At 37.3% G+C, this 13041-nt stretch overlaps 1 protein-coding gene across 1 annotated transcript in view; it reads left to right on the top strand.

Moving 5' to 3' along the window:
* The window catches only part of THSD7A (thrombospondin type 1 domain containing 7A), a 562828-nt gene that overhangs the window by 406401 nt on the left and 143386 nt on the right, over window positions 1–13041 (top strand). Inside the window, exon 9 of the mRNA XM_050938787.1 lies at window positions 12377–12568. Within this exon, the coding sequence (XP_050794744.1) occupies window positions 12377–12568 (192 nt within the window). The remainder of the gene's footprint in view (window positions 1–12376; window positions 12569–13041) is intronic.

The following is a 13041-nucleotide window of genomic DNA, read 5'->3' as shown; positions in this document are numbered from 1 at the left end:
GCTAACTTTGTTCTGATCTTCCCTGTTATTTCCTTTATACATTTTTCCTCAAATTTGAATAACCCTGACTATCAGGATCCTTAGTCCAAATCTAGTTCAAATCCAAATATCAGACTTCAGGCACATCCCTAGGAATTAGTTAAGCCTGGTTTAAATTCAGTGACACTCCATGACCATTCCTTGGTTCTGTTATCCCACTGATGTGAGGGATTTGGGGTTTATTGTAGGGAAAAAAATACTTGAAACCTTGCATCCAGTCAATAGTTACAGTAAAGAGGCATGTGAACGTTTTTTGTTCCAGCAGCTGCTCTGGTTGCCTGTACCTGACGGATTTAAAAGTTAGGTGAATACCAATAATGAAAAAATAATATGATTATAGTCCTCCATCAAATTTTAAAAAACAGATTGCATTTTCAAAGGAATGATCTATAAAATATGTCTGGCATAGTTGCTATTTTTCAAAATTATGTAAGAATTTTCCTAATTTTGGTCAAAGCAAGTTTTATGCAATCTCTGTTATACTTTAAGGAATTTCTATTACATTTTATAGAAACTAATTGGAGTAAGTCTTTATCTATAAAATATTCTTTAATATATTTTTCTCATAGAAATTCTGTAGAGTATTTTGGTTTGGCAAAACCTGTTGTCACTGGGATATTGTCTAAATCTCTTGCATCAGAATTTGAGGCACCTTATAAAATAACTTTAGTGTTTTTGCCAAACATTTTTTATAAATACATTAGAAATTTTCAAGTGATATAAGCCTTTAGAGCAGCACTGTGTCTTTTGTTTCCTTATAGCACCATCAGCACTTTATCTTCCCTCACCTCATTCTGTTTAAAAGTGGCCTATTGGCCTGATATATTGATCTGACTTAGTCCCATGCCTAAAATTGATTTTACTCTCAATGGAACTGTCATCAAACTTTCTTTTTCTTTTTTAACCAAGATGACGTGATTGGTTTATTTAATTGTAGAAGGCAACTGTGCTTGGTTATGATCAATACATTTGTGTTCGCTGGTCCTTATCATTCTCAGTATGACTACATTAACAAATGAACCCTGAAAATGTTCAAACTACCTGTCAAACTGTGCTGCAGAAACCTACTGCTATTTGGCAGGAAATGCTGTGCTGTTACAGTGCAGTGGGTACTTTCTGGGAAAACATTTGTGATGATACCGTATTAAATGTACTGTGGTATACATTTTGATTATAAGAAGTACTGTGGCAAAGCCATTACATCATTTTAGTATTTTTTTATGTTTTAACAATATCCACTGTAATAGTAAATTCAAATTCTAAATATTTTCTATTGACAAAATTTTTTATCAAATATATTTTATGTCAGTGAATATTAGGTGATAGCAGAATGAGTGAAAAAGGTCAGTAAATGTAACATCCAGGATAAAAAGAGGAATTTTCCATTTTGTTGTTGCTGTTTTCCTTTTGTAATATCTACACTGTGTTTTCTTACTCGATTAAGGTGGCATGTCAGCCGCCAGACAATTATTAAATTGGCTGTGCTACAATGTAAGTGACATCAGGTCATGTGATAGCAGTGCTAAAATGTGCCCTCAGCATGTACAATATGGTCACTCAGTATGTGCATGTTTATAAGATAGAGAGGGCAGTTATCATGGCACATCAGTAGAGCTGAAACATTCTTTTTTCTAAGAGGCATGTGCATGATCTCCAGAAGCTGTGTTAAGTTTTCAACTCGTACTACGGTCTGGGCAGAAGTAGGGTACAGTTAGAAAGTGACAGTGAAAAATAAGAGATTGGATTAATTAGTAAAAAATAAATGTTTAACAATGGAAACCAGAAAATGTCCTGGTGTTCTTACTGGTAACAAGAGAAAAGGAACAGAACATTTTCCTCTTCCTTCAGAGGGGAGAATTGAAGGATGAATTAGGTGTTTGCATTTTCAAGGGGAAAAATTTAGTCCCTCCTGCCCCCAGCTGAATACCTGAGGATATTGCATTTTTAAAATACATTTCTGAGTTAACATAGTTATGGGAAATATTTTTTTCTTGTTGTTGTTTAATCTGCCCTCCCTACGTATGTGACAGATGGCACTGCATTTTACATCTAAAAAGAACTATTTGGATGGGGAGATACTATTTCTCTCCCTGTTTTTATCCCTCTGTGTCAAGTTAGAGGCTGTATCTACATCACTGTAATCCTGATAGATGACTGTAATATAAATGGAGATACATATGTTCTCCCATTACCAAACATTACAATGGGATTACAGGAAGCATTAATATTGTACCCCAAAGTGTGGGTTCATTATTTTTAACCAGTTATAGCCTAAGTATACATTGAAATCTAGTCCTCTCATTTTCAACAATTTTATGAGGAAATATGAGTTTTTAAATGTGTTCCTGATGCATTTTTAAGATTCTCCCCGTATTGCTTTCATGATTTCATCTTTCTGAGAAGATATTTTTCTTTGGACCTGTTTGTTCCTGTGACTATTATGCATAGAGGGAATCCAGAGCTAGTGCAGTAGGGAGAGAGTAGTTATTATGGAGAACACCATCTTTATAGAATACTCTTCTGGTTCTCCATTATACCTCTCAGTAGCCCCTCTTCCTGAGTATCCCAGGATCAGAACTTTGTGGTGATTCAAGGAAGAGGAAGCAGAAGGTGGAGCTATGGAGTAGTCTATCTCTCTGGCATACTGTACTTCAGACTCAGTAAATTTCTAATCAACTGTCTGGGATGGGATAACTCCTTATGGCTCCCCTCTGTAGCTGCTGATGTGCAGCAATGTGAGGAGGTTGGCAAAAAGAAGCTATTCTATCAGCTGGGACTAGGGTGAACAGATGTCCCAATTTTATAGGGACCATCCTGATATTTACGGATGTGTCTTATATAGGTGCGTCATACTCCAACCTCTTGTCCCGATTTCTCACACTTGCTATCTGGTCACCCTAGCTGGGACTGAGGTGAGGACAGTAGGGTTACTGTGGAGAGGCTGGAGAAAAGAACAATGGTTCTGGTAGATATCTCTGAGTTAGGGATAGATTTCCACATAGATTCTTGAGTTTTGCAAGACCACATCTCTTTCACAGCTCCCTAACTAACAAGAAAACCTTCTCAACAACAACACACAACCACTTGCTCCTGTGTTTAGTGAAGCCTCTTCCATAGTGAGCCCTGCTTCTTCCTTAGAAAGCAGCCAGCTGTGGTAAGTTTTGAGCTCTGCCTACCTTTGCTTTTCAGTTATTTATGCCTGGTCCTCGAATCCAGTATCGTAGATAAGGAAAGGGGTCTTTGTCTGACTCTTTCCAGGCTGCCCCAGATAGGTATTATACTGTAATTATGAATATTTATTTTAAAAAGGCGAAAACAACCAAATCTGATTTTCTACAGTTACATTTTAAAAACAGTAGGAGGTCCAACAGAGTAGTCTGTTATTTGCACATGTAAAGGGCAAGTTAAGTGACTGTGTGGTCATTTCTGTATGCAGTTCCTGGTTTGCTTGGACAGTCATGGTAACTGTGTGCACAAGATGCACTGGATACAGTTTCATGTGTGTTTGTGTGCACAATTCTTCTACTTAAAAACATTAATCTCTATTCACTTTATTAAATTGGTGTTTTGCAAGTAGTGTCCCAAAGTATCATATTTCTTATTTTGCGTTGCTATTGTCTTTTATCAAAACACATGCATTTTTAAAAAGTAAAGGACTACTCTAATAGTGTTAAGTTCTGTTTTGAAATAACAGAGTAAGTTGCAAATAAGCCATTAAACCAGCTGATCTCAATACAATAATCTTTTCTTTTAATTTAATCTATTAAAGAAACATTCTGAAACCTCAATGTCACCAACAGATGTGAGAGACATTTAAATATTTGTCTTCATTGAAATCAGTCCCATTTCTACTTAGGCTTCTTAAAAGACAATGACTTCACGAATATTAACTATCAACTAATTAAGACTTATTAAATGCAGATAGTACTTAACAGAAGTAATTGAGGGAGAGGTTTGTGGTTAGGGAATTAGTAACTGATGTAATACACACAGCTAACATCATCACCTAAGCAATAAATTGGAATGCAAGAACTATTGTAGCTGATAGTGATTGCAAATGCACTGTAGCTGTTTTGTAAATTGCTATGTAATGCCACACCTTAAAGATCCTCAAAGAATTGTATTAAGAAATCAATTCAGGAAAACCATTAAATAATATGATTCCTGTGATAAAGAAAACTAAAATGAATCAGTTTCTTATTAGCTAGTAAAACTCCAGCCATGCTCCAAATCATGCTGACATTTGGGAATGGACACCCATTGTAACTATACCAGGTTGTTGATAGATTTTATTCATCTTCCACTTGAAATGTGTTGCCCCAGTTTAGCTGTGACTTTCCCTTTCCCTTTTTGCATATATTTGTACAGAATAGTATCAAAATGATGTTTCTGATGTATTACTGTGGAGAAATTTTAAAGGACACTAATTTTCAGCTTATGGAAAAAATACAAAGAAATAATATCCACTAACTTCTCATCCAGGGATAGCTGAAAACCAAGGTGGCAATCAGGGTATAATGTATAGAACATATATACTTTAGTCAATGATCCACAAAATTGTTGAAAATTGTCAGTGCATGTCAGAGAGAGAGATTCTTCCATGTCATACAAGTGATCATTCAAGAACTGTAATAGAAAAGAATTTCACAGAGAAAAAGAATAGTTTTGCTACTGTAAATAGGACTCTCCAATTTTGTTTAATTAACATTAAAGCTGCCTTAGAGTCTCTGTTCTTTAGGCAGAAAAATAGGAACAAATATTGTCCAGTGCTTATAAATGGTGCTGAGGTAACCAGAAGATTGTATAGTTTTTTCTATGACAACCAAAAATATTTACTACGAGGAAAATATCAAATTAGTAAGAGCAAAAGTTCAGACTTTGCTTCATGTGCTGTTTTACCTCCAAAACTCCTTCTTAAAAGGCTGGTATGTTCAAGAGGACTATAAATAATGACAAATTGCAGGTAAATGTCTTTTGTCTACAATGGTTTGTTTGATTAGGTGTCCAGTGATTAACTTCTCTACTACCCCTTGCAGAATGAAAACTGGGTCAGCTTCCGCTGGTAGTGCATGGATTTTAATTAGAGGCATATACTGAGAGAGTGAGTGAGTGCCTTCCTCAGTCAATAATATAAGAAAAAAGGTGAATTTACTAGGGAACCTTCACTCTGTGTGAGATATGTTTCTCTGGTGCACTGAATGAGAATCTAGAATGAAAGTCAGAGTGAAATGAGAGGTAAAAGAGATAGCAAAGTGTTTCTAACTCTAGCAGCTCTCAGGTTCATAAAAGGGCAGAAATCATTTTTAATGTGCAAAAATTATGGATTTCTGTTCTTTACAATGCATTTCTGTCAGAATTGTAATGTACTTCTCTCTCTTCCCTGTTCAACATTATTGGCTACAATAGCATGTTTTGGAGGGAAAGGTTAGTGTGAGGCCCTGGTCTATACTTAAATGTTAGGTTGACCCTGCTATGTCGCTTGGGTATGTGGAAAATCCACACCCTTGAGCAAAATAGGTAGGCCTACCTAACCCCCAGTGTAGGCAGTACACCATCAACAGAATTCTGTCAACACCACACATACCTCTCAAGGAGATGGAGAACCATCCTGTCTACACGGAAGCGCTACAGGGGCACAGCTACAACACTGCAACTGTGCCACTGTAACAATTCAAGTCTAGACAAGCTTTCAGTTGTAAATACAAAGCCAGAATTTTATGATTTCCAGTACTAGACATACTGGGTTTTTCCACCCTGTTTAAATAGCCACGCAAGCCTGAGCCCCACATGCCTGAGTCAGTGGACTCGGGCTGGCAAGGCTAAAAATCACAGTGTAGACATTTGGTTTTGGGCTGGAGCCTGAACATCTACACAGTGATTTTTCAGTCCCGAAGCCCAAGGACCTCAAGCCCAAGTCAGCTGATCCATGCCAGCGGCAGGTTTTTTATCCCTGTGCAGACATACCTTAAGTGTCTTGTTGTATGAATTAATAACTCCACCAATAAAGCTTGTTTGCGCTGCAAGCTAGATACCTGAAGAATAGAGAGCTAACAGCTCCACCTGCAGAGCCTGAGGAGATTATAAATTCTATGAGCTGAATACTTCTAAAGCTTCTATTTTCCTTCCTTTTTCTTCTCTTCTCATCTTTTCTTTAAAATGTCCATAAGACATTTTATGCAAAATCTATATTAATACTTAACTACACCTGTAGAGTTGGCATAATAAAAAATTAGAAAATGCAAAAGCTGAGGTTCCAACAGGAATGCTAATTCAGTGGCTTTGTGTAGATATACTTTGTATAGCTCATGTACTGTACACATATTCTATAGAGGCTATATTCTCACTCCAGCAGCACACACAGAAAATTTCAGATATCACTCCTCCTGAAGCATTTTTGGAGAGAGTTTGGTTGGCATCTGCTCCACTCCAGCAATTGCTAGCTGTTGCAATGGCCTCGGGGGGGCACTGAAGGTGACTGTACTTTTGTAGGAGTCCTTAGGTTGCCTGGAAATTGTGGGAGGGCAAAGATGGTATAAAGTTGCCTTTGACATCTCTGTTCCTCTCTCCCACCAGATCCTGCACTGAGTGCAAGTTTGGCATTCCCAAGGATTGGGACCTATATGTGTAGTGAAGTATGTTGCATTGTATGTCCAAAATGTATGCCATAACTCATCCAGCATATGTAGTGCTTTTGAATTAGCATTGTTTCTGAATCCTTAATTTTGCATTTCCTGATTTCTTATGATTTTAAATATAGTCTTAAAATGCTTGTATGCGGTGTTTGTGCATTTAATACATCAGATTTCCAGCCATAGCATTGTGACTCTAATCAACCTTCCTATTTTAATATTTAATTACATTTGTTTAGTCTCAATTTTTTATTAAGTAAGAAATAGCAGTTTTTGTATCTAGCCCATGTTTCCTGTGATCTACTTAACAATCGCATCTGTTGTACCTCAGAAGAGGCCATCATATGACATTTCCAAGAAGTGTAGAAATCTCAAGATACCACCATAATTCGCCACTTAGACATTTCTTGTTTTACAGCCTCAGAAGCACCAGTATAAACATTAGGACTGACTTCCACCTACTTGGATTCTAACCGGTGCCAAGGCAAAAATGTGTATAATGTTAATTTCTAGGCTGGATTGTATAAATTTTTGTTTGAACTTCAGAACACAGCCACACAGATTCTTGCAGACCTGAGGCTTCCACAGTCTACAGTATTTATTACCGTATGATTAAATTTTGTGATAAATAAAAATTGTTCTGTTCACATTTAAACTGGATGAAATTTCTGGAGAGCTTTATTGCAGTGACTTTTTGACTGTACACATCAAGTTGTTAGGTTATAGCCATTCAGGGACTCTGGTTGGTTGATAGACATGGGGCCAAGACTAAGGTTTTCATTTTCCCTGTGGAATGCTTCTGTTCCTATTATACTTTAATTTTAGAGAAAAGTTCAGTTGTCTTGTGTGGCTTATTGAGTCCAATAAAGTTTTACTTTACATTTGGACTTTAAAAATAAAGAGCCAAATGTTCCTTTACTTGCCACCCCATTTGCTTCAGATAAGCAATTTTTATAATGCACCTAGGCATACGCTGCCTTAATAGAGCTGGTTTTATTGTATTGTCTTCAGTGTCCTCATTTAGGGCCTGCTTTGGGAGTGCAGTAAAAGGGATTGTTGTGCTGAATAACATCACATGGAAATTTACTCTGATACTTATGAGCATGCAGCCTATTGTGCTGTAGCAAGAGTTTGCCATTTGCAGGGTGCAACTGATCTGTAGAAGTCTGACTTGTTGGTCTAAAAAAAAAGTGCTTCTTGCCAGTTGGGCCAGTTGTGGTGCTGGCACATACACAAATGGAGTGTGTCAGTAGCAGAAATTATGCCCAGAGAAACCTTGTAGTGATGTCATCAGTCACTCTTCCACTGGGAGCTGGCATGACATTGCCTGGGGAAGAGGGTGAGGTTGAGGTTAGGAAGACCACTGATGGGGTACCTGTAGAGCCCAAGCAAAGACTAAATCTGCTCTTGACACTTGTGGAACCCTTGAAGAACACAGCCTGTCCTTTCCTGTGGTAAGGAGTGAATCCCTCCTGTGCAGAGCAGCTCTCGCATGTGCAGTTTGCACCTCCCTGCACCAGAAAGTGAACCTAGCTTGACATCTGCATTATACATTGTATCATAGAAATATTGCCCAACTAGGTAGGCACTTTTTAAAAAATAAGAGCTCTCACTCAGAACTGAATTTTAATGGATGTCATCTAATTTATGACAGTTTAAGTATCATGCAGATAAAGGAATAACCTTAAAGGAAAATAGAAAAGTTGAAAATATAGGAAAGTAAGTTTGGAAAGAGATATTAAAACAAAAATACAACAAGATATAGTAAATGATTCACACAAAAATAAAAGTAGAATTTAGGGAAGAAAAAAGTGTCATAACCCATGAGTCCTAAACCAGATCTGCAGGGGAGACATAATGCACCAACCCTCCACCTGATAGCTTACTGACATCAGCTAGAACCAGGACTATTTGAAGCCAAGCTCAAATCGGAGGCTTCACTCCTGACCCCCAATTGGCAGAACGCCCGAGCTCCTGATCAGTCTGCTCCACCTGTTTAAACCAGAAGGAGGAACTGGAAGTTGTCTATAAACTGAGCTCTACCCTGCTTTGGACTGCTCATGCAATGCTACCAACTATTGTCTCCTGGTCCCGATCTCTTGATTTCCCGACTTGGCCTGGTTCCTTGTGTCTGATTTATGGTTTCTGATCTCTGGGTCATAACCTGATCCTGATCTCTTGATTTCTTGACCTGGACTAATTCCTGATATCTTACTCTCAGTTCCTGACCTTGGCTCCTGATTTTCTGGCTCTGAACTCTGGCTGGTGTGGGGACCTGGTCCGCCACCCTACATGAACTGTTAGACCAGACCACCTATGTCCCAGCCCTGACAAAATATTCCAATCTGCCTACCGTTTTTTGTCTGTTATTTCATCTATTTAGATGGTAAGTGCTCTGCAAAGGACTATCCTTGACTGCCATGCCATATAAATATAGTAGTATAAAAATAAAACTTTACACTATTGGTGACAACTTTGGTCTGGTAGGATTTCTTCCAAATGGGTATGGTCTTTACTCTGATCATTGTTCCTAACATATGGTCAATGATTTCTGGTAGTTGAATATATTATGCTCTTTAAAGAAGGTAGCAACAAAAGTCTGGCTGCTCAAAAAAGCATTGGTGAAATGTTAGAAACAATTTAGTCTACATATAATAAACCTCCAAATACATGAAATATCCATAATAAAATATTTTCTTCTAACTGTTCTCCATTCTTTTGCCACCAGTGAGATAAAAATTGGACTTTTGACAACTTCTGGATCTTAATTTGCTAAATGTATCCAGTTTCCTGAATACTTTTCAATAAAAGAATGGGATAACCTAGAGCCATGATCTGTTATAATAGATAGTTAACATACAAAGAACTCTAATTTGTAAGGATGAACTTTTCTGGTTTAAATATGGACCAAACTAATCCTGTAATTAACTTCATCCCTCACAGTGAAATCAAACTTGTTTTGAGTTTCTACTTAAATACTTCCCCAAGAGAGTAGAGATGAGGCAATTTTAACATAGCCCTATGCTTTTCCACTCTAATCTTCATTGTGACAGTAGGTGCTTTTTTCGAATATAGGGGATGCCCTGGAACTTTCCAGCATTGAGTCTTGCCTTGAGATGGAGCAATATGAGAATATTATGTATCCTTACTCTGACACTGAGCCTCTTCAGGGAATGCTTGTCCACTCCTTCCCTTTTGACCCAATCAGATTTCATCTTGATGAGGCAAACAGGAATCCAGATTTCCAATGCTATTACAGCAGTGACCATCCATGTTAGCCCTTCATAATTTAAAAGGAGCTGTAGAGGGGAGGAGCCAGAGCCCACTGAGGGAGGTTGTGGGGTAAGAGAGCATTGTGTGAGGTCTGATGGGTTGATTTCTAAGGTTCAGATAATTTAGATAAGCACCCAGCCTTTAGGATAGTTATACAAAATGAGCGTTAGAACTTTGCACATGAGTAACTCAGTCAAGGAGAGGTTTGAGGTTTTGCCTGTTGTGACTCAAGAACAAGTGTGAATAAAAGATTTGACAGGGATGAAGTTGGGAGACAATAGTGCACCCAAATCAAAACAAGCCCCCTTCACTGCCCCATTTTAGCAGGAATCTATTTTTAACCCTATGTCATATTATAGCATTACATTAACAATGCTGAGAGTAACAACATGTCAGTACCATTGTAAAAATTGATTTTCAGGAATTTATTTATTCTCACAATTTTTTTTTTTTAAAGTTTGGAACTTGATGTGTACGTTCCTGGCCTGTGACAGAGAGGCTTTAAGATTCTGTACGATTTGCACAGAATTCATGTAGTCTCTATTTAGATGGATTCTTAATGGTTCAGATTATTTTTATTCTATTTTAGTAATAAAAGGCTAACTTTGTGCTTGGGAGAAAGCAATTTTTGTAGACTTGTGATTATCAGTACCAACAGCTCCTACTGACTTAACCTTTGACAATAAGGTCATCTGTTATTAATATTAACTTGAGTCTTCACTGCTGAGACATAAAGAGCACAGTAACTATTTTTTACCAAATATTTTGCGGTATTAAGGACTAAATTCATAGGAAATCTTGATGGGAAATTATTTCATTGACATTAGCTATTAAACGTTTGATCCAATGGACTGTAATGGACTCTCATTGAGTTCCATTGAGAGTGTACATATTTCAGTGAAATCTCAATGGATGAATCATAATGCAATAGAGTTTTTTCTATGCTGATATTTGATATTACAGGGATTCTGAGACTGCTGTTTTAAAATGTTGAGCACAGTAAAAAAAGAAATGAAAGAAGCAAACTGTAGTACATTAAAGTGGCATTGACATGCTATGATTTGTAAGTGTTATAAATGGTGAATGGAACCTCAGAAATCTGTCCTGTGTAGTCCCCAGAATTATTGAAAGTGATTTCTATAACTAGGTTCTCATTCTTTGATGCATGCACATTATGGTGACAAGATCATCTCTCTAGAAGACTCATTTTGGCTCCAAACTGCTTAATTCCTGGTTTTCCTCTGCTATACAGGATTTACCCTCAGGAGAAATGTGCTTCTGTCACTGTTAGTGAAATCTTTTGGTGCCCGTTTACTCATTTGGCAGTATTCATGTACCTTTTCCCTGGACTTCACTCTTCACAACACTGCAGAGTCAGGAGCCTCCATCCATTAACACCTCTCTGTACTGTCCTTTGCCCAAATAGCTTCTGTGTTTTCTTCAGTGGTAAAGTTGGACTTCTTCTCAATACCTGGTTCAGCGTACAGGGCTATGCAGGGAAGCCCCTTCCTTTCAAGTTCACTGAAAGACTTCCAATGAAGGATTTGTTTACAAATCTTACATGGAAGTAATGATAGAGAATCTAGATCTAGAATAAGATCATTCTAGATAGATCTTCGACCAAATTACTTGTTGCAGTGTTCCACATTGTAAATTAACTAGTGTTTTGTCCATTGTGTAGTTTTAGATTCCTAGTTGTAACTGCAGCTGACATTAAATGTAATCCTGGTATTGGCCCTCCAGTCCCTACTTCCTTGAAAAAAAAAATCCATTAATGAGGCTCTTTGTATATAATTAGACGTGTACCTCCACTTGACCCAAGAGAACCTCAAAACATCTGTGGCCTAGCCAGAGACAGATGTTGGCCCTGCTTATTAAAAAAGAACTTTTAGAACCAAATGAGAAGCTTTGTTCCCATCCTGCTTAAACCCTTTACACATTCTGACACCCAACTGAAATGCAAAGGTTTTTGTTTTGTTTTTGTTTTTGTTTTTTGACTGAGTTGTGGATATTAAAATTCAGGGGTTGAGAAAATTACATGACCTGAAAATTAAGATTTTTTTCTTCCCCGAAACCCCTGCTCACTTGCCTGGCTCTAATATACTTACATTGTTTGTGTATATTATATATTTTGTTCATGTGTATCTCATATTCATTATTTATTTACAGTAGCTATGACAAGTGAAAACATAACAATAGCCACCCACACCCATATCCATTTCAGCAGAGTTCAAATTCTGCTACATAAGTACATTTGAGAATTGTGGCATGTTCTTTTAACATCAGGCCATAGAAGACAGTCATTCTGATGAGTAATCTATTTACTTTGTTTTTACACAACAGAATCTAATTTATTTGTGCCCCCATCTGGGCTAGATTGCTCATTTTAAGTTAATTTAACAATGATAGACTGCTACTGGCCTTTTCTTTCCCAGGAGAAGAGGTTGACAGACAGCTGTGTAGAGATGCTATCTATCCAATTCCCATTGTCTGTGAAGTTCCATGCCCAAAGGATTGTGTACTCAGCATGTGGTCTGGATGGTCCTCCTGCTCTCACACCTGCTCAGGCAAAACCACAGAAGGAAAACAGATGCGAGCCCGCTCTATTCTGGCATATGCGGGTGAAGGTAAGGTTGCATACTTCAGCAGTCTTTGTATTTGGTTCTGAATTGTTAATTAACTTAACAATGCTGAAATAATTCCATGATCAGAGAACAGATTAGTACAGTGCATCCTTTCTTTTAAAATAAAATCCATTATTATTTAATTAGAAAAGTCTATAATGTTAATTTTTAGTACAGGTATTTTTTCTTTCTATTATTTTAATGAAATGGTTATATGGTGTTTTTCTTTTCTTTAAGTAATATTGGTTAGTCTTTTTGATTTTGTAAAAGTGTTTCTTTCTTTTCTTATTTTAAATGCGCTTTTTTGCTATTCTGCATTAAACCAGGGAAATTATTTACCATAAACAGACTCCAATGGAAGAGATGTACAGGTCTTTTGTAGTCCTGCATTACTCCTGACTTAAACCCCTATCCTGCAAATACTTAAGCATGAGAGTAAGTGGATCAGAGTTTTAGTGGGTACAACAGATAAATTG

Source organism: Gopherus flavomarginatus, chromosome 2 (genome assembly GCF_025201925.1).
Source record: "Gopherus flavomarginatus isolate rGopFla2 chromosome 2, rGopFla2.mat.asm, whole genome shotgun sequence".
NCBI classification, from domain to species: Eukaryota; Metazoa; Chordata; order Testudines; family Testudinidae; genus Gopherus; species Gopherus flavomarginatus.
This window is presented reverse-complemented; position numbering and strand designations above follow the sequence as displayed.